General features: G+C 45.2%; 1 protein-coding gene across 4 annotated transcripts in view; it reads left to right on the top strand.

Annotated features, from left to right (window-relative positions):
• TUB (TUB bipartite transcription factor) overlaps positions 1-27,396 on the top strand; it is a 97,614-nt gene that overhangs the window by 28,974 nt on the left and 41,244 nt on the right. Inside the window, exon 1 of one of the 4 annotated variants that reach the window (XM_075838200.1) lies at positions 11,295-11,357. The exons of 2 other annotated variants lie outside the window; for them this stretch is intronic. Coding sequence is in view for 1 of the 2 variants with exons in the window: in XM_075838197.1 (XP_075694312.1) it covers positions 13,212-13,249 (38 nt within the window). In the remaining variant the exon portion in view is untranslated. Of the gene's footprint in view, positions 1-11,294; positions 11,358-12,767; positions 13,250-27,396 lie in introns of those variants that run through there. One more of the 4 variants, XM_075838197.1, reaches the window with a different exon arrangement.

Here is a 27,396-nt window from a genome sequence, read left to right as displayed (position 1 = left end):
GGGGTACAACTGGGCGACGGTCCCTACGCTCAGTAAGTGCACGACAGACAAACGGACAAGGGTACACAGTAGCAAGGGAAATGGGGCAGTTGCCCACGGCAACACCGTGAGCAACAAGAGGGGTGAACGAGCCGAGTAAAACCAGGAGTGTACGAAGTACCAAACGCAGAGCAGGAGAGTAGTCAGTTGCCAGGGTCAGTATGAAGCAAGGACAATAGTACAAGAAGCTGCAGCAGGGCCAGGAAACCAAACGAGAAGAATCACAAGCAAAGGAGGAACAGGAAAGGCAGGTATAAATAGACAGTGGGCGGGAGCTAGCTCCGTCTGGCCAGGCTGCGATAGGCTCTCCCACTCCTAAGCCTGCCATCCTGAGTGGTGGAAGATGGAGTCAGTCTCACAGACCTAGAAGCAGGTGCAGACTGATTACCCATGGTTGTTAACCCCGAAGCTGTGCCTGGCAGATCCTTTACAGTAACGTCATATAATGTAACAGGATATAATATAACATCTATAATATAATATAACAGGCTATAATGTATCATCATATATAACAGGATATAATATAACAGGCTATAATGTATCATCATATATAACAGGATATAATATAACAGGCTATAATGTATCATCATATAATATTACAGGCTATAATGTATCACCATATAATATAACAGGATATAATGTATCATCATATAATATAACAGGCTATAATGTATCATCATATAATATTACAGGCTATAATGTATCACCATATAATATAACAGGCTATAATGTATCACCATATAATATAACAGGATATAATGTATCATCATATAATATAACAGGATATAATGTATCATCATATAATATTACAGGCTATAATGTATCCCCATATAATATAACAGGCTATAATGTATCACCATATAATATAACAGGCTATAATGTATCACCATATAATATAACAGGCTATAATGTATCATCATATAATATAACAGGATATAATATAACAGGCTATAATGTATCATCATATAATATAACAGGCTATAATGTATCATCATATAATATAACAGGCTATAATGTATCATCATATAATATAACAGGCTATAATGTATCATCATATAATATAACAGGCTATAATGTATCACCATATAATATAACAGGATATAATATAACAGGCTATAATATAACAGGATATAATATAACAGGCTATAATATAACAGGCTATAATGTAATATATAGAAGGTGTTTTCTTTGGGTCGTCTCTTGCCATCACTGGATGTGAATTAATGAGGACATTATTAGTGGCGACCAGCAGAGAAGAACACACAATATTCGGGTACTTCAGCGACAGGTCGTTTCTGGCGGCTCCGCACCTTTCGCTGTGATATGAAATGTTCATCAATTCCCCAGTAAATAAATATTTATATAGAATATGAGAATAATTAAGAGGACTGTGAAGATTTGTCTGGATTTTGGCTGCTGACAACCAGACCCTGATAACTAGTCCTCTCCTCCTGCGCTGTGATTGGCTGTCTGTTCTCTAGTATATAGGATTTACGGTTTTCACATATTGCATAATTTATCTGTATAGGACTCGGAGCTGCATGTGTTTGTTTTATACAGAGCTCCACATCCATTGCATTTAAATACATGATAACATTCCTGCAGTCACCACAAGGTGGAGCTCACCGCAAACAGATTAATACGCTCCTAATGAACTCGATGATAAATCTGTCTTCAGTAAGCTCCCCCTAGTGGTGGCTGCAGGCAGAAATTGAACTAGGAAAGTTGTGTTGTTGGCCAAACTCCTCTCCCACGAGCCAATATAATTGAGCAAGTCTTTATCTTTGCAATGTGAAACCTCCTATTTTCCCCTAAAGCTACGCAATGTCGCAGTAGGTGGAGCCAGGGCCAGGACAATGTACAGTGAGAAATTATAATGCTGTAGTAATGTCATCTATTAACTGCAATGGCCCGTAAACTGGAGTGCAGAATTTTCCATTTGATATTGTTTCCTAGGAAATGAGTTCTAGCGTAGACAGATCTGTTCTCAGCCCACATTGTCATTAACAGACAGACGCGGAAATCGTGTAATCCCCCAAATGTCTATGTGGCGGTTCATTTCCAGTTCTCAAGATCACATCTCCTAAACTAAAAACAACATATGAGTCTCCCTGAAGAGATCCAGTGTCTATTATAACCTTATAAATGTAAAGATAGTGGAGGAGTAAATAGAGAAAGTACTGCACTGCACACTGGGGGTAACTCTCAATATCTGTATTATTCTGTATATATGGACACTGCACAGTACCACTTCTCCTGTCCTGTATACTGGGTGTAATTCTCAGTATCTGTATTATTCTGTATATACACTGCACAGTACCACTTCTCCTGTCCTGTATACTGGGTGTAATTCTCAGTATCTGTATTATTCTGTATATATATACACTGCACAGTACCACTTCTCCTGTCCTGTATACTGGGTGTAATTCTCAGTATCTGTATTATTCTGTATATATGGACACTGCACAGTACTACTTCTCATGTCCTGTATACTGGGTGTAATTCTCAGTATCTGTATTATTCTGTATATATGGACACTGCACAGTACCACTTCTCCTGTCTTGTATACTGGGTGTAATTCTCAGTATCTGTATTATTCTGTATATATGGACACTGCACAGTACCACTTCTCCTGTCCTGTATACTGGGTGTAATTCTCAGTATCTGTATTATTCTGTATATATGGACACTGCACAGTACCACTTCTCCTGTCTTGTATACTGGGTGTAATTCTCAGTATCTGTATTATTCTGTATATAAGGACACTGCACAGTACCACTTCTCCTGTGCTGTATACTGGGTGTAATTCTCAGTATCTGTATTATTCTGTATATATACACTGCACAGTACCACTTCTCCTGTCCTGTATACTGGGTGTAATTCTCAGTATCTGTATTATTCTGTATATATGGACACTGCACAGTACCACTTCTCCTGTCTTGTATACTGGGTGTAATTCTCAGTATCTGTATTATTCTGTATGTATGGACACTGCACAGTACCACTTCTCCTGTCCTGTATACTGGGTGTAATTCTCAGTATCTGTATTATTCTGTATGTATGGACACTGCACAGTACCACTTCTCCTGTCCTGTATACTGGGTGTAATTCTGCTGTCATTTACTCCTGCTCCATTACCTGACAGTAAAAGGAGCCGCTGTCCAATGTTCCTTCTAAGTCTTGGCAGCTCCTGAGCAGGACAGTTAGGCCGGGTTCACACGACCTATTTTCAGGCGTAATGGAGGCGTTTTACGCCTCGAATTACGTCTGAAAAAACGTCTCCTATACGTCGGCAAACATCTGGCCATTACTTTCAACGGGCTTTACGATGTTCTGTGCAGACGACTTGTCATTTTACGCGTCGCTGTCAAAAGACGGCGCGTAAAATTACAGCCTCATCAAAAGAAGTGCGGGACACATATACATTATATGCGGGACACTTATATACATTATATGCGGGACACTTATATACATTATATGCGGGACACTTATATACATTATATGAGGGACGCTTCTATACATTATATGCGGGACACTTATATACATTATATGCGGGACACTTATATACATTATATGCTGGACACTTATATACATTATATGCGGGACACTTATATACATTATATGCGGGACACTTACATACATTATATGCGGGACACTTATATACATTATATGCCGGACACTTATATACATTATATGCCGGACACTTATATACATTATATGCAGGACACTTATATACATTATATGCGGGACACTTATATACATTATATGCGGGACACTTATATACATTATATACAGGACACTTATAGACATTATATGCGGGACACTTATATACATTATATGCGGGACACTTATATACATTATATGCGGGACACTTATATACATTATATGCTGGACACTTATATACATTATATGCGGGACACTTATATGCATTATATGCGGGACACTTATATACATTATATGCGGGACACTTATATACATTATATGCGGGACACTTATATACATTATATGCGGGACGCTTATATACATTATATGCGGGACGCTTATATACATTATATGAGGGACGCTTCTATACATTATATGCGGGACACTTCTATACATTATATGCGGGACACTTATATACATTATATGCGGGACACTTCTATACATTATATGCGGGACACTTCTATACATTATATGCGGGACACTTATATACATTATATGCGGGACACTTATATACATTATATGCGGGACACTTATATACATTATATGCGGGACACTTATATACATTATATGCGGGACACTTATATACATTATATGCGGGACACTTATATACATTATATGCCGGACACTTATATACATTATATGCGGGACACTTATATACATTATATGCGGGACACTTATATACATTATATGCGGGACACTTATATACATTATATGCCGGACACTTATATACATTATATGCAGGACACTTCTTGGGACATTTTTGGAGCCGTTTTCTCATAGACTTCAATGAAAACAGCTCCAAAAACAGCCGTAAAAAACGCTGCAAAAACGCGAGTTGCTCAAAAAACGTCTGAAAATCAGGAGCTGTTTTCCCTTGAATACAGCTCCGTATTTTGAGATGTTTTTTACGTCTCAAAATTAAACTTATTTTAAATTAGTTGTGATTACTTTTTAAAATACTTTAATATTACAAGTCCAGCAGTAAAATAGACGACAGTTATAAACACCAATTATAGGCATCAATGAGAGAATCCCTCATTACACCACTGCCCCTATAGATAGCGCCACACAGCCCCCCTGTAGATAGCTCCACACACAGCCCCCCTGTAGATAGCTCCACACACAGCCCCCCTGTAGATTGCTCCACACACAGCCCCCCTGTACATAGCTCCACACACAGCCCCCCTGTAGATAGCTCCACACACAGCCCCCCTGTAGATTGCTCCACACACAGCCCCCCTGTACATAGCTCCACACACAGCCCCCCTGTAGATAGCTCCACACACAGCCCCCCTGTAGATAGCTCCACACACAGCCCCCCTGTAGATTGCTCCACACACAGCTCCCTGTAGATAGTGCCACACACAGCCCCCTGTAGACAGCTTCACCCCCCTGTATATACTGCCACACAGCCCACCTAACGTGGCTGCAGCATATAGTATTCATTTGTATCTGCGTCCTGAGGATGCACATACAAGTGTGGCTCTCGCCACTGCATCCACCCGTTACAGTGCGCAGGCTTTAGTGAGCAGACGGACTGTGGAAGGTGCGCAGCTGCGCACCTTATAGGGAACACTGCTGCTGTCATCTACACCGGCTCCATTGCTTGACATTGGAAGAAACTGCTGTCATTTACTCCTGCTCCATTACCTGACAGTAGAAGGAGCCGCTGTCATCTACTCCTGCTCAACCACTTGACAGTAGAAAGAGCCGCTGTCATTTACTCCTGCTCCACCACCTGACTGTAGAAGGAGCCGCTGTCATCTACTCCTGCTCCACCACCTGACTGTAGAAGGAGCCGCTGTCATCTACTCCTGCTCCACCACCTGACTGTAGAAGGAGCCGCTGTCATCTACTCCTGCTCCATTACCTCATAGTAGAAGCAGCCGCTGTCATCTACTCCTGCTCCACCACCTCACTGTAGAAGGAGCCGCTGTCATCTACTCCTGCTCCACCACCTGACTGTAGAAGGAGCTGCTGTCATCTACTCCTGCTCCACCACCTGACTGTAGAAGGAGCTGCTGTCATCTACTCCTGCTCCACCACCTGACTGTAGAAGGAGCCGCTGTCATCTGCTCCACCACCTGACTGTAGAAGGAGCCGCTGTCATCTGCTCCACCACCTGACTGTAGAAGGAGCCGCTGTCATCTACTCCTGCTCCACCACCTGACTGTAGAAGGAGCCGCTGTCATCTGCTCCACCACCTGACTGTAGAAGCAGCCGCTGTCATCTACTCCTGTTCCACCACCTCACTGTAGAAGGAGCCGCTGTCATCTACTCCTGCTCCACCACCTGACTGTAGAAGGAGCTGCTGTCATCTACTCCTGCTCCACCACCTGACTGTAGAAGCAGCCGCTGTCATCTACTCCTGCTCCACCACCTCACTGTAGAAGGAGCTGCTGTCATCTACTCCTGCTCCACCACCTGACTGTAGAAGGAGCCGCTGTCATCTGCTCCACCACCTGACTGTAGAAGGAGCCGCTGTCATCTACTCCTGCTCCACCACCTGACTGTAGAAGGAGCCACTGTCATCTACTCCTGCTCCACCACCTGACTGTAGAAGGAGCGGCTGTCATCTACTTCTGCTCCACCACCTAACTGTAGAAGGAGCCGCTGTCATCTACTCCTGCTCCACCACCTGACATTTCTCTGTCACCTGTCACCTGTCAATTATACGTCCATATTGTTCTGTGGATATTGCCCCATCCCCCAACTGCAGGTTTACAAGAAACAGAACTGAACCACGGGAGCAGAAATAAATGTGAGGAGACGACGAACTGATAACAGCGGCTGCAGGAAATGAATCCACATGTGCTGAGTGTTATGCTGCGAGAGGGGAGACGGGACTTCTGCATTTTGATGAATTTGTGAATGTCAGATGAAGAATTAATATCAATGGTAAATTGCTGTTGTCATAGAAACAGACGTCCCGGGCGACTCCTCAGTTATTATTCTGGATTTCGGGAACGTTGCAGTCGCAGGTGGAATGTAGTAGATTAATAATCAATCAGGAAGACAACTTTAACTTTCTAAAACGGCTTAAATTCCTCACCATGTTCAAGATATCTGCTTGTTGTCAGTGACTGGAAACATTCTTGTTTACATCCAGAGGCTGAAAACTTGTGCTGCCTCATACTTATCACAGCTGAGGGTCTGTTACAACGTATCAGTCTACACAATCATCTGCTAAATATTTCATCAGAACGAATCTCTCTTTTGCCCTGATAGTCCGTTACACTGTATCAGCGCCGGTACAATGTGTCCGGTGTCCTGGCTGTTTACCTCACAGAGGATTGTTCAAACTGGTACATTGCACTCACGGGGAAATCCTTATAGACAAGACGTAATGGGGGAGATTTTCTTAGCTTGCGCCAGTTTTATTACGTGTTTTATATTCACCGCGAGCTATATAATTCAATGTGGCGGTTCACACGGCTGTTGTCTGACATGTCTTATTTTTTTCACGCTTCACGCATCCCCCGTACACTCTAGTCTGTGGAGGATGCGTGATATCGCGTCCCGCAGTGCAGAGCACGGATACACCTCGGATGTGAAAAACGGAAATTTTTCACGTCCGAGATGCGCAACGCCCATTTGAATCCGACCTCAGACGCTTTTTGCGCCTTATTAGAAAGTTTTGAAAAGGGTCTAGAAAGTGACGTGGCTTAAAACGCGCCAAATGACACCAAAATATTGGCACAAAATAAACCAACCAAGAGGTGGCGTACGGGAAAGTGTCTAGTGAGATGCGCCAAAGTCAACGTACAGCGTGCGCCAATGTGCACTGCCTGCCTGCTCTAGTTTTAAGCTAAGGCCCCATGCACACGACCGTATTTTTCATCCGTAATTACGGACCCATTCATTTCTATGGGCTGCCTACGCCTTTCCGTAAAATATAGAACGTGTCCTATTCTTGTCCGTAATTACGGCACGGACTCCACTTAGAAGTCTATGGGCACTTCTGTAATTACGGACGGCTCCGGATGTGCACCTGTAGCCGTCTGTGATTACGGAAGCGTTGCTGGGCGACACCAGGTTTGCAGATGTTACACATCGTTTGTGGTTTTCTTCTTTTTGCGGATCCCGTCCCGTATATGTGTATAAGTTGTGGATGAAAATACGGCCGTGTGCATGGGGCCTAATACAGGAATAAGTGCTTGAAGTTATTCTTGTCCTGTCCAGTGTGGGGCGTAGTTCTCATGTAGACGCTGGCATTCAGACCAGGCAGCTTTTGGGAGATCATCGGGTTTGTGGGAAGGACTTAGCTTTGGGAAAAAGTTAAATTTTCAGACCATATAAACTCTCTGCAGGTGGAGTAGACGGAGTTTGATTTGTATCTAGGACCCAGGAGCTGCAAGACAACTCTACTAACTACTCAGCTCCAGGGTCGCCCTTAAGGCTCGGTTCACATGGTGCAGTTTTTGTTTTTTTTGTAGATAAACTCCGGTGTCTCTCAATGGGAAAAACACGCATGCTAAAATGGAAAAAACGCACTAAGGGAACCGAGCCTTAGGACCGACCCGGGAGCGGAGTAGTTACTAGTGTTGTCTTGCAGCTCTTGGGTGATAACGGGGAATAACAGAAGAAGGATCCCCCCCCCCGTACCTGCAGTACAATGTACAGTCCTATTACAGGTGGAGTGCACTGCATTACAACAACTTTAATGGCATCACACAGAGTAGTTCACGGCAGTGCATTCATTGTATAATTATTTTCCCGGAGCAGCACACTGCAATATCATAACTGTACGCTGCCCGGGTGCAGTGCAGCACAATAACAGCAAAGTCCTCCCCCGGGTGCAGTGCAGCACAATAACAGCAAAGTCCTCCCCCGGGTGCAGTGCAGCACAATAACAGCAAAGTCCTCCCCCGGGTGCAGTGCAGCACAATAACAGCACAGTCCTCCCCCGGGTGCAGTGCAGCACAATAACGGCAAAGTCCTCCCCCGGGTGCAGTGCAGCACAATAACGGCACAGTCCTCCCCCGGGTGCAGTGCAGCACAGTAACGGCACAGTCCTCCCCCGGGTGCGGTGCAGCACAATAACGGCACAGTCCTCCCCCGGGTGCAGTGCAGCACAATAACGGCACAGTCCTCCCCCGGGAGCAGTGCAGCACAATAACGGCACAGTCCTCCCCCGGGTGCAGTGCAGCACAATAACGGCACAGTCCTCCCCCGGGTGCAGTGCAGCGCAATAACAGCAAAGTCCTCCCCCGGGTGCAGTGCAGCACAGTAATGGCACAGTCTTCCCCCATGTGCAGTGCAGCGCGATAACGGCACAGTCCTCTCCCGGGTGCAGTGCAGCACAATAACAGCACAGTCCTCCCCCAGGCGCAGTGCAGCACAATAACAGCACAGTCCTCCCCCAGGCGCAGTGCAGCACAATAACAGCACAGTCCTCCCCCGGGTGCAGTGCAGCACAATAACGGCACAGTCCTCCCCCGGGTGCAGTGCAGCACAATAACAGCACAGTCCTCCCCCGGGTGCAGTGCAGCACAATAACGGCACAGTCCTCCCCCAGGCGCAGTGCTCTGCCGCACAGTCCTGTCTCAGATCTTCAGTTTTCTTTCCCGTCCACAATAATAACCACGAGCCTCATAAACGTGTCAGAGATGATGAGTTTTCTTGAATTATCTGAGTGTAATGCGGTACATGTGGAGGACGCGGCACCAGACAGAACATTTATCCCACTTGTAGCTGGCACAGCAGCGCGCACTCATGTCATGTCCTCAGCACTGGATCATTATAATGTTACACAACTATTATCACAGCAAAGACCTGGCTGCTAATTAGTGGATTCCATACCCAGTGATGGAGGGGGAGGGGACGGGTCATGTGCAGAAAAAATGGGCCGTAATTATAAGAAGGGAAATGATAGAGAAGAAGATAATGGACCAAACCAAGAGACCACAATATGGACAAAGGCACTAAAATAAATGGAAATAATAAATGTAGCCTTGTGATACCCGTGGTGGCAGGTGAGAGGGGACTGGTCATACCCGTGGTGGCAGGTGAGGGGACTGGTCATACCCGTGGTGGCAGATGAGGGGACTGGTCATACCCGTGGTGGCAGGTGAGGGGACTGGTCATACCCGTGGTGGCAGGTGAGGGGACTGGTCATACCCGTGGTGGCAGGTGAGAGGGACTGGTCATACCCGTGGTGGCAGGTGAGGGGACTGGTCATACCCGTGGTGGCAGGTGAGAGGGACTGGTCATACCCGTGGTGGCAGGTGAGGGGGGACTGGTCAGACCCGTGGTGGGAGGTGAGGGGACTGGTCAGACCCGTGGTGGCAGGTGAGAGGGACTGGTCATACCCGTGGTGGCAGGTGAGAGGGGACTGGTCATACCCATGTAGTGGCAGATGAGAGGGACTGGTCATACCCGTGTGGTGGCAGATGAGAGGGACTGGTCATACCCGTGGTGGCAGGTGAGAGGGGACTGGTCATACCCGTGTGGTGGCAGATGAGAGGGACTGGTCATACCCATGTGGTGGCAGGTGAAAGGGGACTGGTCATCTCACATCTATCTATCTATCTATCTATCTATCTATCTATCTATCTATCTATCTATCTATCTATCGCATAGCTACTTATATTTGTGTGGTTTCACATGGAAAAGTTGGTGAAAAGCCTCCCGCAGGTTCGTCCCTTTGCAATGAGCTGATCCTCATGCGGATCCTTGGCAGTTCAAACAGAACATACGCAGCAGAAATCTAAGTGTCTGCATCCTGTAGTAAATACGTGTCGGCTTCATGTCTGAACAGAGCCTTAGTGGTTGGCCCCTATTGTCAGTTACTTGATCCTGACATAACCGCCCACAAGAGGGCGACTCAGGGGCCGATATTTCCAGGGAGTTTTGTATTTTGCAGGGATATGGCGGGATGAATGTTTGTTGCAGCTCTGGGGTTGATAGATATTGTGTAATATCATTATAATAATTGGGTCTCAGGGTGTAGAATGTTTCTATTGGGGGTGGAGTGTTTCTATTGGGGGTGGAGTGTTTCTATTGGGGGTGGAGTGTTTCTATTGGGGGTGGAGTGTTTCTATTGGGGGTGGAGTGTTTCTATTGGTGCGGTGGAGTATTTCTATTGGAGGTTGGGGTATTTATATTGGGGATGGAGTGTTTCTATTGGGGTGGAGTGTTTCTCTTGGGGGGTGGAGTTTTTCTATTGGGATGGAGTGTTTCTATTGGGGGTGGAGTGTTTCTATATGGGGGTGGAGTGTTTCTATATGGGGGGTGGAGTGTTTCTATATGGGGGGTGGAGTGTTTCTATTGAGGGTGGAGTGTTTCTATTGAGGGTGGAGTGTTTCTATTGGGGTGGAGTGTTTCTATATGGGGTTGGAGTGTTTCTATTGTGGATGGAGTGTTTCTATATGGGGGTGGAGTGTTTCTATATGGGGGTGGAGTGTTTCTATATGGGGGTTGGAGTGTTTCTATATGGGGGTGGAGTGTTTCTATTGGGGTGGAGTGTTTCTAGTTGGGGGTGGAGTGTTTCTCTTGGGGGGTATTATTGGAGATGTTATCGCAGTCCACTGAAGTACTGCAGAGCGATGTCCGGTGATGATGAGGATCTATGAGTCTCCATGACAACCCGGAGCATGAGCTGTCGTTTCATTCAGGTACATGAAGAGTTATCACATTGGCGCTGCTTATCACCGTCACCCTGATAACTCCACGTGCACTGCTGCAATTCTGGGGGTCATGCTCAGTGATGTAGAAAGTTTGCACCTCCTTCTGATATCACATTGAACAGTTTCTGATCTGAGTTATGAAAACCAGAGGAGTCGCCCCTCACAGAGGAAGCGAACAGTCATCACATGTGCAAAAGTAACTGCGCCCTTAGGTCTTATTCACACTGTGCAGTTGTTTGATGCCGTTTTTGAAGCCAAAACCAAGAGTGGGTCATAAAGGCAAAGATTGTGTATAGGAAAGATTCTACTTCTCTTTATTTTTAATCCACTCCTAGTTGTGGTTACAAAAACTTCACAAACAAACTGCATCAAAACTGCACTGTGTTAATATACCCTTAGGGTCCATTCACACATTGCGGTTGAACTGCGGTTAGAACTGCATTGTTAGCTGCAATGATTTGTTCTCCGTCTTTCACATCTGGACCTCACTGTACAATGGACGATCACAAGTTCTCACCACGAAAATTCCAGAAGATGAGAAGTTACTGAAATAAAGGCGTCTGAGGGTCACACACGGTCAGTTACCAGGGTCATCCAATATCTCCACATGGAGGAGACGTGGAGTAACAGAACCTCCAGAGATCCCCAGCTCAGGACGATCGATGGGATGATCGATGGGATGATCGATGGGATGATCGATGCGATGATCGATGAGGTGATCGATGCGATGATCGATGCGGTGATTGTTGCGATGATCGATGAGATGATCGATGAGATGCATTTACCAGGGTCATCCAATATCTCCACATGGAGGAGACGTGGAGTAACAGAACCTCCAAATATCCACAGCTCAGGACGATCGATGCGAAGAGCGATGCGATGATCGATCGATGGGGTGATTGATGTGATGATTGATTGATGGGGTGATTGATTGATGGGGTGATTGATGTGATTGATGTGATGATTGATGGGGTGATTGATGGGGTGATTGATTGATGTGATGATTCATGCGGTGATCGTTGCGATGATCGATGCGATGCATTTACCAGGGTCATCCAATATCTCCACATGGAGGAGACGTGGAGTAACAGAACCTCCAGAGATCTGCAGCTCCAGACGATCGATGGGATGATCGATGCGATGATCGATTGATGTGATGATCGATGTGATGATCGATGTGATGATTGATGCCATGATTGATTGATGCGATGATTGATTGATTGATGTGATGAAGCCTCCTATCACCCGAGCATCATCCCATGGGGTTCAGTGTTGGACGACAGGCACTAGTTGTGCTCGGCTCCTCTATGAGACTTGCAGGGCTCTGCTCCATCTCAGGTTTTGCAGTGAGCTGCTGACTGGCAGATGACATCACTGGGGGTTGTGTCTGGCTGCTGATGTGGAGCTGCTGCTGCTGCTGCTGCTGTGTGGAAATACTCATTAAATGAGCACACTCAATGCTACTGCTACTGCCTGCTGTGAAGGAGACTGAGCATCATGTTGCAGCAGGACAAAGCTGAGCTGCTTCCAGGGGGCCTCAGCGGATACCAGAGGGGACTTTAGTGCCAACATTTCCGCAGCGGTGCCGGGTGCATTAGTCTCTCCTGAGGGATCTCTCCTTGTTTTATTGCGGGAGACAGGATGAGGGTGTTGCTGGGATAGACCTGCTGTGTGTTGCACTGTACTCTGCTCCTCCTGCACTGCTGCTCACCTTCCTCCAGAACCCGAGGTGCCTCCTGCTCTCTAGAGGATGCTGCTGGCTACATGGCGGAGGTCTGCATGGGGTCTGAACAGGTCGCCTTGTCTTATGCTGGAGGTTCAGGCCCGTGACTGTGAGGAGCAATGACTTCTAAGTACCAGTCTGACTGGATTCCTTACAGGTATCTATCCTCCTCCTCCTCCTCCTCCTCTAAGACTCCCAGCACTGAGAGTGACGCCGTCCATCACCTGCACATCCTTCTAGACCATTCATGGCAGATCTCAAGCTAGCAAATTAACCATTTCAGTCCTATACAGATTTTCATTACCGTGTTTAGGAGTACATGGGGTTAATGGTGTTTGAACCTGATAGATACTTTGTTTCTCTATAGAATATTCATGTTATAATGTAGCAGGAAAATGATTCTTCATAACAGAAACACTTATATTATTACAATTGTTAACACTTTGTTATAGTTTTATATATTCGGCCTTCCACTTTTATTTTAACCCACGGCGGTTTCCTTCCGTAAAAGTTTATTTATTTGGTAAAACCCACGGCTGTTCCAGTAGATTGCTGATAGGAATGGGGGTCAGTGTTAGGATTGAGGACAGGATTGTCTTCATCTCTAATAAACCATGGATGTTATAAGAGCAGCACAAGAAGGTAAAGTGACTTCTGAAACCCATGACTGTCCCAAAAGATAAACTTCTCCTATTCTGTGTAAATATACACTGCACAGTACCACTTCTCCTGTCCTGTATACTGGGTGTAATTCTCAGTATCTGTATTATTCTGTATATATATACACTGCACAGTACCACTTCTCCTGTCCTGTATACTGGGTGTAATTCTCAGTATCTGTATTATTCTGTATATATATACACTGCACAGTACCACTTCCCCTGTCCTGTATACTGGGTGTAATTCTCAGTATCTGTATTATTCTGTATATATGGACACTGCACAGTACCACTTCTCCTGTCCTGTATACTGGGTGTAATTCTCAGTATCTGTATTATTCTGTATATATGGACACTGCACAGTACCACTTCTCCTGTCCTGTATACTGGGTGTAATTCTCAGTATCTGTATTATTCTGTATATATGGACACTGCACAGTACCACTTCTCCTGTCCTGTATACTGGGTGTAATTCTCAGTCTCTGTATTATTCTGTATATATACACTGCACAGTACCACTTCTCCTGTCCTGTATACTGGGTGTAATTCTCAGTATCTGTATTATCCTGTATATATGGACACCGCACAGTACCACTTCTCCTGTCCTGTATACTGGGTGTAATTCTCAGTATCTGTATTATTCTGTATATATGGACACTGCACAGTACCACTTCTCCTGTCCTGTATACTGGGTGTAATTCTCAGTCTCTGTATTATTCTGTATATATACACTGCACAGTACCACTTCTCCTGTCCTGTATACTGGGTGTAATTCTCAGTATCTGTATTATCCTGTATATATGGACACCGCACAGTACCACTTCTCCTGTCCTGTATACTGGGTGTAATTCTCAGTATCTGTATTATTCTGTATATATACACTGCACAGTACCACTCCTCCTGTCCTGTATACTGGGTGTAATTCTCAGTATCTGTATTATTCTGTATATATACACTGCACAGTACCACTCCTCCTGTCCTGTATACTGGGTGTAATTCTCAGTATCTGTATTATTCTGTATATATATACACTGCACAGTACCACTTCTCCTGTCCTGTGTACTGGGTGTAATTCTCAGTATCTGTATTATTCTGTATATATGGACACTGCACAGTACCACTTCTTCTGTCCTGTATACTGGGTGTAATTCTCAGTATCTGTATTATTCTGTATATACACTGCACAGTACCACTCCTCCTGTCCTGTATACTGGGTGTAATTCTCAGTATCTGTATTATTCTGTATATACACTGCACAGCACCACTTCTCCTGTCCTGTATACTGGGGGTAATTCTCAGTATCTGTATTATTCTGTATATATGGACACTGCACAGCACCACTTCTCCTGTCCTGTATACTGGGGGTAATTCTCAGTATCTGTATTATTCTGTATATATGGGCACTGCACAGTACCACTTCTCCTGTCCTGTATACTGGGTGTAATTCTCAGTATCTGTATTATTCTGTATATATGGGCACTGCACAGTACCACTTCTCAGTATGTCCACTATTATGTACGAGCCGTGCACAGTACATCTTCTCTTCTTTGGTATGTTGACGTATCATTCGCTGATATCCTCTAGATTACATAAGTCCGTGTCATTTCTCTCTTACTATCAGTTGTTTTTCGTCCGCTGGAAAGTCCAGGATCATGTGACGTAACGCCTCGTCATGAAATTTTAACCTCAAGAATCGCCTGAAGATTGTCCAAAATCGTTAAATCCAATTCCTGATACAAAGGCGGCCGTGAGTCGAGGTGCGAGGACACGGCCAATGTCCAGAACAATGTATAGGTTTTCTGCTGAGATAACGTCGCTCATGTGCAGCTTTGTCTTCTTCCAAATCAATGGGAGATACAAAAACCTGTAAGTGAGAAAACCCGTCCGTTTCACTTGAGAGGTGATGCTGACGAGCCCCGGGACCCGAATGGAGGTCCCGTCCTTCAGTCCCTCATCAATGTGACTGCACATGTCAGAATATCATATTGTGCGGATACTTTAGTCCCATATCTAAGGTTTACTTGTCAATTCTCCTAGAAAAAGGGGAGATCTCCCGCACGAGAACTCAAATCTCCCGGGCGCTGAATATATTCTCCCCTCTCCCCATTCCTGCCTCCTCTTCACTCCTGGTCGCTGCCGCAAAAAGAACGTTCTGATTCTGGCGCTAGGAGTTCGGAAGGGAAGACGAGCGCAGGAATGGGGAGATGTGAATATCTGCACGTCTGTTCTGTATCTGCACGTCTGTTCTGTATCTCTACGTCTGTTCTGTATCTGCACGCCTGTTCTGTATCTGCACGTCTGTTCTGTATCTGCACGTCTGTTCTGTATCTCTACGTCTGTTCTGTATCTGCACGCCTGTTCTGTATCTGCACGTCTGTTCTGTATCTGCACGTCTGTTCTGTATCTGCACGTTTGTTCTGTATCTCTACGTCTGTTCTGTATCTGCACGTCTGTTCTGTATCTGCACGTCTGTTCTGTATCTGCACGTCTGTTCTGTATCTGCACGTCTGTTCTGTATCTGCACGTCTGTTCTGTATCTGCACGTCTGTTCTGTATCTGCACGTCTGTTCTGTATCTGCACGTCTGTTCTGTATCTGCACGTCTGTTCTGTATCTGCACGTCTGTTCTGTATCTCTACGTCTGTTCTGTATCTCTACGTCTGTTCTGTATCTGCACGTCTGTTCTGTATCTGCACGTCTGTTCTGTATCTGCACGTCTGTTCTGTATCTCTACGTCTGTTCTGTATCTCTACGTCTGTTCTGTATCTGCACGTCTGTTCTGTATATATTTTGGGGTCATATGTCCTATTTGTGCTTCATATGCTGTAGCTTGGGGGGGGGTGTTCTATATAAATGGACGGTTCATGGGGCCCTACGTTTTCATCGCACCTAAAGCTTTCCGCCTAGTGAGTCTTCTTCCAGAATCTCTCTGATGCCAGTTTGATGTCGGGCACCTATGACCCATGTTTGTTCTCATACGTACAGTATCGTGGGTGTGTGAAGGGTTAGACCCCCTGGTTTCGCGCCTCGGCCCGTTATGTGGCTTTTGATGGAGCTGACGGTTCCGGCGTACGCCACATGGTTGGCCATGGTGATAATTGAGGGGTGGGTTCCTCCAGATCTGGGTGGCCTGTGACCCGCTGTGTCATATTTTGCAGGTTTGGTGGATTGGGTCCCAGCGCTGAAGTTTGGGGATTCGCTGTGGACGGCTTCATATACATTCACTTCCTCGAGAAGAATCTTAATGTGGTTTCCAAGGTGATCCACACGTCTCTCTCTATATATATATATATATTCTGTAGGTGCTGAGGAATCTGATCCCTTCATAATCTCAGCTGCATCAAAATGCAGGAATCGTCAGCGCTCGCACATTAACCCTTCCCTGTGCTATTTTCTGCGGGTTATGCTGTCACAATTATGTATTCGCGGTATGATAAATGTTATGATGCAGCCGTATCCGTAATCGCTGCAATTAATGAGAACCGGTCGCCATCGATAATTTACTGAGGGACATATAGACTGTGAGGGAGCAGAAGGAGGAAATGTCGAACGTGTCGCCACCACCGATAACGATCAATTAGCTGGAAAGGACTTGAATCTTTTAAAATCCAATAACACGACTTAGATTTCGTTTTGCTACAAACACGGGAAGAGACGTATTAACCCCAGAGACACCGACCCCGATCCACGTCTTAACCCATTCATGTCTGGCAGCCGGTCAGATTGGATCTGCTTGTTGCACGCTTCCAATGATTCAGCATCTAATATTAATGGATAATTGTGCACCAGTAATGTGTACAGTCGTAAAGCCAATGCACAGTACAACTTCTACAGAGTATACTCATTCTCATCATGTACTATTATTCTGTATATATGGACACTGCACAGTACCACTTCTCCTGTCCTGTATACTGGGTGTACCTGAACCTCTCAAGATACATATACGTAGTTGATGTGTGCATACATTACATTACTTATCCTGTACTGATCCTGAGTTACATCCTGTATTATACTCCAGAGCTGCACTCACTATTCTGCTGGTGGAGTCACTGTGTACATACATTACTTATCCTGTACTGATCCTGAGTTACATCCTGTATTATACTCCAGAGCTGCACTCACTATTCTGCTGGTGGAGTCACTGTGTACATACATTACTTATCCTGTACTGATCCTGAGTTACATCCTGTATTATACTCCAGAGCTGCACTCACTATTCTGCTGGTGGAGTCACTGTGTACATACATTACATTACTTACGCTGTACTGGTCCTGAGTTAGATCCTGTATTATACCCCAGAGCTGCACTCACTATTCTGCTGGTGGAGTCACTGTGTACATACATTATATTACTTATCCTGTACTGATCCTGAGTTACATCATGTATTATACTCCAGAGCTGCACTCACTATTCTGCTGGTGGAGTCACTGTGTACATACATTACATTACTTATCCTGTACTGATCCGGAGTTACATCCTGTATTATACTCCAGAGCTGCACTCACTATTCTGCTGGTGGAGTCACTGTGTACATACATTACATTACTTATCCTGTACTGATCCTGAGTTATATCCTGTATTATACTCCAGAGCTGCACTCACTATTCTGCTGGTGGAGTCACTGTGTACATACATTACATTACTTATCCTGTACTGATCCTGTGTTATATCCTGTATTATACTCCAGAGCTGCACTCACTATTCTGCTGGTGGAGTCACTGTGTACATACATTACATTACTTATCCTGTACTGATCCTGTGTTATATCCTGTATTATACTCCAGAGCTGCACTCACTATTCTGCTGGTGGAGTCACTGTGTACATACATTACTTATCCTGTACTGATCCTGAGTTACATCATGTATTATACTCCAGAGCTGCACTCACTATTCTGCTGGTGGAGTCACTGTGTACATACATTACATTACTTATCCTGTACTGATCCTGAGTTACATCCAATATTATGCTCCAGAGCTGCACTCACTATTCTGATGCTTCAGAGCTAAGATCTCCCAGCATTTCAGTGTCTGTATTAGTGATTTGCATTCTAGGGTGTATCTAACCCTATCACGTGTGGTAAAGTCTCTATATAAATTTCTGTACCCAGGCTAGGTATATGCTCAATTGTTTTTTTGGCGGCTCTCGCTGACTGTAGACTTGTGCTGGTACAGGGAGGTATATTGCAGCTTTATACATTGAGAATTAGAGGAGAGGCTGTTAGTTGTCTGAGCATCACTGCACCTCCCTCCGGGTCCCCCATCAGGTTATGTGGTTCTAGTTCCGGACAGATGTAATGTTGCGGCAGACACACTTGTTCTCCAGATCTGACAGATCTCATTGCAGGTAATGGGCACGCTGCTGACGTTATTACGTTGTTGCGTGGGCATAAAGCGCCTTTTATTTTCTGCCACTAAAGAACTTTTTCCAAATGCGAAAGTCGTGAGCGTCTCAGCCAACGTTTGTTTACCTGGTTCCCCGCACCACTGTGTCCTGTACTACTGTGCGTCCAATTAGTTTCCTACATCATCTCCATCTAAAATAGCATCACACAGTAGTTGTTGACTATGAATAGAAATCATTTTAGAGGGGGTGTTTAGAAGCATAGACAATAATAAAACTATCCAGAAATGTAAGCAAACAATATGCCATAGTGTGACTGCTCTAACAGTAGAGGTTCCATAGTGTGACTGCTCTTACAGTAGAGGCTCCATAGTGTGACTGCTCTTACAGTAGAGGTTCCATAGTGTGACTGCTCTTACAGCAGAGGCTCCATAGTGTGACTGCTCTTACAGTAGAGGTTCCATAGTGTGACTGCTCTTACAGTAGAGGGTCCATAGTGTGACCGATCTTACAGTAGAGGCTCCATAGTGTGACTGATCTTACAGTAGAGGTTCCATAGTGTGACCGATCTTACAGTAGAGGCTCCATAGTGTGACTGCTCTTACAGTAGAGGTTCCATTGTGTGACTGCTTTTACAGTAGAGGCTCCATAGTGTGACTGCTCTTACAGTAGAGGTTCCATAGTGTGACTGCTCTTACAGTAGAGGTTCCATAGTGTGACTGATCTTACAGTAGAGGTTCCATAGTGTGACTGCTCTTACAGTAGAGGTTCCATAGTGTGACTGCTCTTACAGTAGAGGCTCCATAGTGTGACTGCTCTTACAGTAGAGGTTCTATAGTGTGACTGCTCTTACAGTAGAGGTTCCATAGTGTGACTGCTCTTACAGTAGAGGTTCCATAGTGTTACTGCTCTTACAGTAGAGGTTCCATAGTGTGACTGATCTTACAGTAGAGGTTCCATAGTGTGACTGCTCTTACAGTAGAGGCTCCATAGTGTGACTGCTCTTATAGTAGAGGCTCCATAGTGTGACTGCTCTTACAGTAGAGGCTCCATAGTGTGACTGCTCTTACAGTAGAGGCTCCATAGTGTGACTGCTCTTACAGTAGAGGTTCCATAGTGTGACTGATCTTATAGTAGAGGTTCCATAGTGTGACTGATCTTACAGTAGAGGCTCCATAGTGTGACTGATCTTACAGTAGAGGTTCCATAGTGTGACCGCTCTTACAGTAGAGGCTCCATAGTGTGACTGCTCTTACAGTAGAGGCTCCATAGTGTGACTGCTCTTACAGTAGAGGTTCCATAGTGTGACTGCTCTTACAGCAGAGGGTCTATAGTGTGACTGCTCTTACAGTAGAGGCTCCATAGTGTGACTGCTCTTACAGTAGAGGCTCCATAGTGTGACTGATCTTACAGTAGAGGCTCCATAGTGTGACTGATCTTATAGTAGAGGTTCCATAGTGTGACTGCTCTTACAGTAGAGGTTCCATAGTGTGACTGCTCTTACAGTAGAGGCTCCATAGTGTGACTGCTCTTACAGTAGAGGCTCCATTGTGTGACTGCTCTTATAGTAGAGGTTCCATAGTGTGACCGCTCTTACAGTAGAGGCTCCATAGTGTGACCGCTCTTACAGTAGAGGCTCCATAGTGTGACCGCTCTTACAGTAGAGGTTCCATAGTGTGACTGCTCTTACAGTAGAGGCTTCATAGTGTGACTGCTCTTACAGTAGAGGCTCCATAGTGTGACTGCTCTTACAGTAGAGGCTCCATAGTGTGACTGCTCTTATAGTAGAGGTTCCATAGTGTGACCGCTCTTACAGTAGAGGCTCCATAGTGTGACCGCTCTTACAGTAGAGGCTCCATAGTGTGACCGCTCTTACAGTAGAGGTTCCATAGTGTGACTGCTCTTACAGTAGAGGCTCCATAGTGTGACTGCTCTTACAGTAGAGGCTCCATAGTGTGACTGATCTTACAGTAGAGGTTCCATAGTGTGACTGCTCTTACAGTAGAGGCTCCATAGTGTGACCGCTCTTCCAGTAGAGGTTCCATAGTGTGACTGCTCTTACAGTAGAGGTTCCATAGTGTGACTGCTCTTACAGTAGAGGCTCCATAGTGTGACCGCTCTTACAGTAGAGGCTCCATAGTGTGACTGATCTTACAGTAGAGGTTCCATAGTGTGACCGCTCTTACAGTAGAGGTTCCATAGTGTGACTGATCTTACAGTAGAGGTTCCATAGTGTGACTGCTCTTCCAGTAGAGGTTCCATAGTGTGACTGCTCTTACAGTAGAGGCTCCATAGTGTGACTGATCTTACAGCAGAGGGTCTATAGGGTGACTGCTCTTACAGTAGAGGCTCCATAGTGTGACTGATCTTACAGTAGAAGGTCTATAGTGTGACTGCTCTTACAGTAGAGGTTCCATAGTGTGACTGTTCTTACAGTAGAGGTTCCATAGTGTGACTGCTCTTACAGTAGAGGTTCCATAGTGTGACTGGTCTTACAGTAGAGGCTCCATAGTGTGACTGCTCTTACAGTAGAGGCTCCATAGTGTGACTGCTCTTACAGTAGAGGCTCCATAGTGTGACTGCTCTTACAGTAGAGGTTCCATAGTGTGACTGCTCTTACAGTAGAGGCTCCATAGTGTGACTGCTCTTACAGTAGAGGTTCCATAGTGTGACTGCTCTTACAGTAGAGGTTCCATAGTGTGACCGCTCTTACAGTAGAGGTTCCATAGTGTGACCGCTCTTACAGTAGAGGTTCCATAGTGTGACTGCTCTTACAGTAGAGACTCCATAGTGTGACTGCTCTTACAGTAGAGGTTCCATAGTGTGACTGCTCTTACAGTAGAGGCTCCATAGTGTGACTGCTCTTACAGTAGAGGCTCCATAGTGTGACTGATCTTACAGTAGAGGTTCCATAGTGTGACTGATCTTACAGTAGAAGGTCTATAGTGTGACTGATCTTACAGTAGAGGTTCCATAGTGTGACTGATCTTACAGTAGAGGTTCCATAGTGTGACTGCTCTTACAGCAGAGGTTCCATAGTGTGACTGCTCTTACAGTAGAGGGTCCATAGTGTGACTGCTCTTACAGTAGAGGCTCCATAGTGTGACTGCTCTTACAGTAGAAGGTCTATAGTGTGACTGCTCTTACAGCAGAGGCTCCATAGTGTGACTGCTCTTACAGCAGAGGCTCCATAGTGTGACTGCTCTTACAGTAGAAGGTCTATAGTGTGACTGCTCTTACAGTAGAGGGTCCATAGTGTGACTGCTCTTACAGTAGAGGGTCCATAGTGTGACTGATCTTACAGTAGAGGTTCCATAGTGTGACTGATCTTACAGTAGAGGGTCCATAGTGTGACTGATCTTACAGTAGAGGCTCCATAGTGTGACTGCTCTTACAGTAGAGGCTCCATAGTGTGACTGATCTTACAGTAGAGGTTCCATAGTGTGACTGCTCTTACAGTAGAGGTTCCATAGTGTGACTGCTCTTACAGCAGAGGTTCCATAGTGTGACTGCTCTTACAGTAGAGGTTCCATAGTGTGACTGTTCTTACAGTAGAGGCTCCATAGTGTGACTGCTCTTACAGTAGAGGGTCCATAGTGTGACTGATCTTACAGTAGAGGCTCCATAGTGTGACTGATCTTACAGTAGAGGCTCCATAGTGTGACTGATCTTACAGTAGAGGCTCCATAGTGTGACTGATCTTACAGCAGAGGTTCCATAGTGTGACTGCTCTTACAGTAGAGGTTCCATAGTGTGACTGTTCTTACAGTAGAGGCTCCATAGTGTGACTGCTCTTACAGTAGAGGGTCCATAGTGTGACTGCTCTTACAGTAGAGGCTCCATAGTGTGACTGATCTTACAGTAGAGGCTCCATAGTGTGACTGATCTTACAGTAGAGGTTCCATAGTGTGACTGCTCTTACAGTAGAGGATCCATAGTGTGACTGCTCTTACAGTAGAGGGTCCATAGTGTGACTGATCTTACAGTAGAGGCTCCATAGTGTGATTGCTCTTACAGTAGAGGTTCCATAGTGTGACTGCTCTTACAGTAGAGGTTCCATAGTGTGACTGCTCTTACAGTAGAGGTTCCATAGTGTGACTGCTCTTACAGTAGAGGCTCCATAGTGTGACTGCTCTTACAGTAGAGGCTCCATAGTGTGACTGATCTTACAGTAGAGGTTCCATAGTGTGACTGATCTTACAGTAGAAGGTCTATAGTGTGACTGCTCTTACAGTAGAGGCTCCATAGTGTGACTGCTCTTACAGTAGAGGTTCCATAGTGTGACTGATCTTACAGTAGAAGGTCTATAGTGTGACTGCTCTTACAGTAGAGGGTCCATAGTGTGACTGATCTTACAGTAGAGGTTCCATAGTGTGACTGCTCTTACAGCAGAGGTTCCATAGTGTGACTGCTCTTACAGTAGAGGCTCCATAGTGTGACTGCTCTTACAGTAGAGGCTCCATAGTGTGACTGATCTTACAGTAGAGGTTCCATAGTGTGACTGATCTTACAGTAGAAGGTCTATAGTGTGACCGCTCTTACAGTAGAGGTTCCATAGTGTGACTGATCTTACAGTAGAGGCTCCATAGTGTGACTGCTCTTACAGTAGAGGCTCCATAGTGTGACTGCTCTTACAGTAGAGGTTCTATAGTGTGACTGCTCTTACAGTAGAGGTTCCATAGTGTGACTGCTCTTACAGTAGAGGTTCCATAGTGTGACTGATCTTACAGTAGAGGCTCCATAGTGTGACTGCTCTTACAGTAGAGGCTCCATAGTGTGACTGCTCTTACAGTAGAGGCTCCATAGTGTGACTGCTCTTACAGTAGAGGCTCCATAGTGTGACTGATCTTACAGTAGAGGTTCCATAGTGTGACTGCTCTTACAGTAGAGGGTCCATAGTGTGACTGCTCTTACAGTAGAGGCTCCATAGTGTGACTGATCTTACAGTAGAGGGTCCATAGTGTGACTGATCTTACAGTAGAGGTTCCATAGTGTGACTGATCTTACAGTAGAGGCTCCATAGTGTGACTGATCTTACAGTAGAGGGTCCATAGTGTGACTGCTCTTACAGTAGAGGTTCTATAGTGTGACTGCTCTTACAGTAGAGGGTCCATAGTGTGACTGCTCTTACAGTAGAGGTTCTATAGTGTGACTGCTCTTACAGTAGAGGGTCCATAGTGTGACTGCTCTTACAGTAGAGGGTCCATAGTGTGACTGATCTTACAGTAGAGGTTCCATAGTGTGACTGCTCTTACAGTAGAGGCTCCATAGTGTGACTGCTCTTACAGTAGAGGGTTCCATAGTGTGACTGATCTTATAGTAGAGGGTTCCATAGTGTGACTGCTCTTACAGTAGAGGTTCCATAGTGTGACTGCTCTTACAGTAGAGGGTCCATAGTGTGACTGCTCTTACAGTAGAGGTTCCATAGTGTGACTGCTCTTACAGTAGAGGTTCCATAGTGTGACTGCTCTTACAGTAGAGGTTCCATAGTGTGACTGCTCTTACAGCAGAGGTTCCATAGTGTGACTGCTCTTACAGTAGAGGTTCCATAGTGTGACTGCTCTTACAGTAGAGGGTCCATAGTGTGACTGCTCTTACAGTAGAGGGTCCATAGTGTGACTGCTCTTACAGTAGAGGGTCCATAGTGTGACTGCTCTTACAGTAGAGGTTCCATAGTGTGACTGATCTTACAGTAGAGGCTCCATAGTGTGACTGCTCTTACAGTAGAGGTTCCATAGTGTGACTGATCTTACAGTAGAGGTTCCATAGTGTGACTGCTCTTACAGTAGAGGTTCCATAGTGTGACTGATCTTACAGTAGAGGCTCCATAGTGTGACCGCTCTTACAGTAGAGGTTCCATAGTGTGTCTGCTCTTACAATTCAGAGCTCCATAATGTGTCTACTACCTAAGCTTTTAGGTTCATGAGTAGAATAACAGAACATCAGTAAAGACTGACACAGAGGCAGGGCACTATGACGGAGGAATGTAGGTGGAGAAATAAAGGTTATAACAATGGAGATTTGTTTACCATTCAGGATCAATAGAAAGATGGGCCAATAATGATCATCACTGCTTCTATTTCACCAGAGAAGTATCGATATCTAGATATAATGAATTATCTGACGAGCCGCTTGTGTCCTGGGGTACGGGCTACTTCACCCATCATCCTCTTATGTAACCCTCATCAGGATGTAGTTCATGTGGAGGGGGGGGGGGCACACGTTACTTTATCGCTTGTTTCTGGGTGAACAGCTTGTGTAATGTCACTAGTCGGAGCTTCCGCCTGCAGGAAACCAGTGGATGTTTTATAAGGCGTCATTCACACTGTTTTATTGTAAACTCAATCCAGGAGTGGAACATAAACAGGGAAAAGTATAATGGAGAGATTTGTACCCGTCAGTGTTTTGCATCCACTCCTAGTTTTCGCTTTCAAATACTGAAGTAAAATACTGACCCAAATACACAAGTGTGAACGAGGCCGAAGTGTTATTATATAGAGCAGGGGCGCCGCAGGGTCCTAAAACATTCGGGGCTCAGACCCTCTGCGGTGAACTCTGCACAATAGGAAAAAAAAACACAAACCAATACAGAGAATAACAATAATAATAATAATAATAACATAATCTGATGATATAATACTAATAATTGATGATGATAATGTATTTACGTAGCCAAGTTTAACCCTTCACACACAATATTAACAGCTAGAAAACAATAGGAAAGCGTTTCCTAACGTTCTGCAGACATAAATACTGGACGTATAAAGGCGCGGCGTCCTCCAGGTTTATATAGTCCGGGTAAGTCCACACGACCTATTTTCAGCTGTTTTTCAGGTCGTAAATGCCCCAAAAAATGGCTAAAAATACTGGGGTGAACATCTCTAAACATCTGCCCATTCAATGGGAAAAACAGCATTTCGTTCCCACAGGGTAATTTTTTCTTTTACGCGCTGTTTGTAAAAACGGTGCGTATAAAAACGCCCTGTAAAAAAGCAGTGCATGTCACTTCTTGAGCTGTTTTTGGAGCCGTTTTTCATTGACTCCGTAGAAGAACGGCTCCAAAAACGTCCGTAAAAAAAACGCTGAAAAAATGCAAGTTGCTTAAAGAACGGCTGAAAATCAGGAGCGGTTTTCTCTTCAAAACTGCTCCGTATTTCCAGCCGTGTTTCGTTAAGCGTGTGAACGTAGCCGGACACCGTAGAGACATCATTTCGGCCTATAGTAACGAGTCCACGTTCTTCAGTCTCTATAAGGAACCTTCCCAGACAGGAGGACACGTCCTAGAGACGTGGATCGCAACGAGCGCCCTCCTCTCCATGATATAAGGTAGGACCTGAGCGCATTCACCACCTGAAAGTCATAAACAGTCTCCGGATCATTGTTCCCAGTAACCGTCACATCGAATAGTGACCAAACATCGCAGCACAAGTTCTGGAAAAGTCTCCACACAAAATAAAAGAAATAGACCGCTGCAAAATGACACCAAGAGTGCTACAATTCTACAGGCTTCAGAGCTGAAATCTCCCAGCATGCTCTGGCTGTTCTGCACAATCTCTCTCCTGGCCCAATGTCTTGTTACTGTGTATCAGTGCAGGTGTCCACATCAAGTATTTTTCCCTATGTTTCACATATACACCACGAAAAGCTCCTGACGTATACAAAAAACGGAGGCGGTGAGGGATGATTCCTAACATCGGTATCCGTCGTCCCCCCCCCCCCCGAGGCTATAATGGCGTCCGTGTAATAAATCCGTCAGGAATAGTAAACCGTGGAATTCATCAGCCATAGGCCCCCATGCTAAACAAACGTATACTGACCGAGGCAAGCGGCCGTCTCACAATGGAGCCCTATGGACACGTGAGAATGGGAGATTAGATTGTAAGCTACTGGGGACAGGGATGATGGGAGTGATACATTGTATATGAGATATGGAGATTAGACTGTAAGTTCCTGGGTATAGGGATGATGGGAGTGATACATGGTGTGAGAGATATAGATTGTGAGCTCCTGGGGACAGGATGATGGGAGTGATACATTATATTCTGGGTGGTTCTAGGCATCAATGACCCTCATTCACGTCTTGGCTTTCCTTGCCGCTTCCTATCCCAGAGCGTTAGCGATGAATGTGGAGCATTGAGGATCCGGCTTTCTACTTGGATGAGATTCTTTAAGCCGTTTGTGCAGCAGCAGGTGCTGAGGAAGACGAAATAACTGCGTCCCCCACAAGGCTCGGGGTCTGTGCCAGGATCATGAATAGGGGGTCCCATGATGTAATGCGCCTCCTGCAGACAATGTCCAGCGTTTC

Source organism: Rhinoderma darwinii, chromosome 9 (genome assembly GCF_050947455.1).
Source record: "Rhinoderma darwinii isolate aRhiDar2 chromosome 9, aRhiDar2.hap1, whole genome shotgun sequence".
NCBI lineage: Eukaryota > Metazoa > Chordata > Amphibia > Anura > Rhinodermatidae > Rhinoderma > Rhinoderma darwinii.
Note: the sequence above shows the minus strand (reverse complement) of the source record. Positions and strands in the feature narration are given on the sequence as shown.